Source organism: Montipora capricornis, chromosome 12 (assembly GCF_036669925.1).
Source record: "Montipora capricornis isolate CH-2021 chromosome 12, ASM3666992v2, whole genome shotgun sequence".
In the NCBI taxonomy this organism is placed as follows: Eukaryota; Metazoa; Cnidaria; class Anthozoa; order Scleractinia; family Acroporidae; genus Montipora; species Montipora capricornis.
In genome coordinates this window covers 25360351-25362850 of record NC_090894.1, presented here as the reverse complement: position 1 = coordinate 25362850, position 2500 = coordinate 25360351, and the positions used below count along the sequence as shown (strand labels likewise).

Sequence of the window (2500 nt, the reverse complement as noted above, 5' to 3'; positions counted from 1 at the left end):
TGGACTCGGAAGATGTTTCCTCCAAGATATCTTTTTACACAGTAACTCTTTCCAGAGCTCTACGGGAAAATCATTCTTGTGATCATTTGGTACTGTCGCACAGCGGGAGTAATAATTTATTGAGTGTATCCACATCCGGGAACTGCGCAAGTGTCGACTCCAGTCTGTGTGAAGAAGACCCGGATGTGCTGAAGTCATCAATGACGTCGACAACAATGACCAGGCATATGACGCGAAGCCGGTCCTTAGATGATATGTTGAACGTTGATATGCGCCAGAGGAAAGTCTTGAAGAAACGTTCCTTAAAACGGCGTGTTGGGAGTAGTAAATTTTACACGGAAGAGATGCTCAACGTGTTGAATAACGGTGAGAATTTTAAGTAATGGAACATAAATGGGGATTTATTTGAAAGAAGGGCATAAGTAAGCTCTTTACAATATAAAACACTGTAAATCAGGAGTATCATTCTCCTCAAATGTTAAATGGTCCGTCTCGAATCTATTACAGAACAGCAGTGGTTAGAGCGTTGGGTTTGCTTGTCCCTGATTGGGGCCAGTTGGGGTAAAAGTGAGGTGCCTGTGATCTGGCTTGATAGCTAAGTGCACTTTCACTATTAAACAAAGCACTTACATTTTTTACCAAATAGCAAAGGGAAAAAGCAGGTTTATTACAATTGATCCTTAATCTTGAAACCCTATACTTTTTAATTGTCAAAACAGAAATGGGGTTGGCGCAGTGGTGAGAGCACTCGCCTCCGAGAATCGAACCTGGGCCACACTGGTGGGACCTGACGCCATAAGTGGGTTGACTTTGTGTTGGTTTGGCCATAGAGCGAGTTTCAATTGAGTGTCGTAAAACCAAAACCAAAGTAATTACTTTAGCCAATCAAAAAGGACTGAGACTATTCGGCAAACCAATCAAAACTCGAAGTAATTACACGTAGCCGACACAAAGCGCGGGAAAATGTGCACGCGTGAGCCACGATTGGTTTTGGTTTCACTTCTGATTGGATGAAAAAATGGCGCGAGAACTTTGAACCAATCACTGAGTGAAGTAATCGTAAACCAAAGTAATTATCTAATTACTTTCGACACTCAATTGAAAACCGCTCTATACAAACCTCGTTTTTTCGATGTATACTCTAGTGGGTCAGGCTCGATCTAGCAGCCGCTGTTCAGGAAAGGAGCCGGCGCTCCTCCCTGGAGGACGGTCGGGGACTGGACCCCAGTCAGTGGCCGAAATCGAGCCGAATTCTAGGCCATAAATTGAACTTTAAAAAACGCGAACCGTAACTTACACCACGGCCCTCGAGCAAAGGTAAGAGAGAATTTTTAGTGGCAAAGGTCAGTCGTACCCACCCAAAGTTTACCTCAAGGCTACCACTCTGAAAGGGGCTGTGTCATAAAATGTAGCCAAAAATTCAGTGACTGGAAACTGCCAACCAAATCAAGCTAAGCAGTTTTTCAAAATTAATCTCCGTTTGTAACTTAAATTATTATCCTCGACAGACATTTTTTCTTCACAAAGCTTTGGTTTGTGTTGTTAAATAGTAATTTATGAGTTAACGCTAATTTGTATACCGAAAAGGGGCTAGTAAATCAGGAACGGATCCAGGATTTTTCTTAGAAGGGGGTCTACCACTAAGGAATGGGGTAGTTAACTGGTGACGGTTTTTTTTGGCAGAATACCAGTTGTATTAAAAAGCCGCTGGTCATTTTCGGGGGAGGGGGGGGGGGTGCGCACCCCCTGCACCCTCCCCCTAGATCCGTCCCTGTAAATGGTAAAACGACACAAGGAACTGCTCTTCCTTCTGTCACACAGCCCCCTTTAAGTGAAAGCACAAGTTAACGTGTCTTTTGTTTTGTTTGTTTCTTACAGAATCCACAAACAATGTAATAGACCGACCCATCTCTGAGAAATACAGCAGCCTGAAAGATTATCTGGACAGCACAGGTCAGTGATAAGTACGGTGATGATAAGTAACATGCCCAAATTTGGTAACTTCCTTGCCAATCGTAACAGACCCAAATAATCAAATGAGCCAATCACAAGGCAGTTGCCCAAATCTGGTAACTTCTTGGCCAGTCGAAATAGGCCTAAACAATCAAATGAGCTAATCACAAGTGCAGAATGCGCGAAGCGCGGGAAAACACGCATTTGTATAGTACATCTCGTTGATAAATTCAAATAACTTACCGTCAGGAATCGACCATCGATCAGATAGAGATGTGCGAGTATCAGAGACGCAGTGCTGTGGCTACATGGTCAAGCAAGGACGTAAGTACAATTGAGTTTTTTTATTTAGTTTGCATGTAATGCCAAGAATCCATTACCAAGAATCTGGTATCAGGTTTTCCCCATCCAGAAAAGTGTCTATTTTTAATCGGCTAACACAATGTTGTACCCAATTTAAATCTCCCGGGGTTAGAGGGGTTTTCAATTGAATGTTGGAAGTAAATAGATAATTACTTTGGTTTTGCATTACCTCAATCAGTGATTG

General features: G+C 42.6%; 1 protein-coding gene across 2 annotated transcripts in view; it reads left to right on the top strand.

Moving 5' to 3' along the window:
• Window positions 1-2500, top strand: part of LOC138027173 (myotubularin-related protein 7-like) — a 36008-nt gene that overhangs the window by 29204 nt on the left and 4304 nt on the right. For both annotated transcript variants that reach the window (XM_068874705.1, XM_068874706.1), the window contains exons 21-23: window positions 1-366; window positions 1879-1953; window positions 2203-2277. The exon at window positions 1-366 is cut by the window's left edge and continues 46 nt beyond it. In XM_068874705.1, coding sequence (XP_068730806.1) covers window positions 1-366; window positions 1879-1953; window positions 2203-2277 — 516 coding nt within the window. The remainder of the gene's footprint in view (window positions 367-1878; window positions 1954-2202; window positions 2278-2500) is intronic.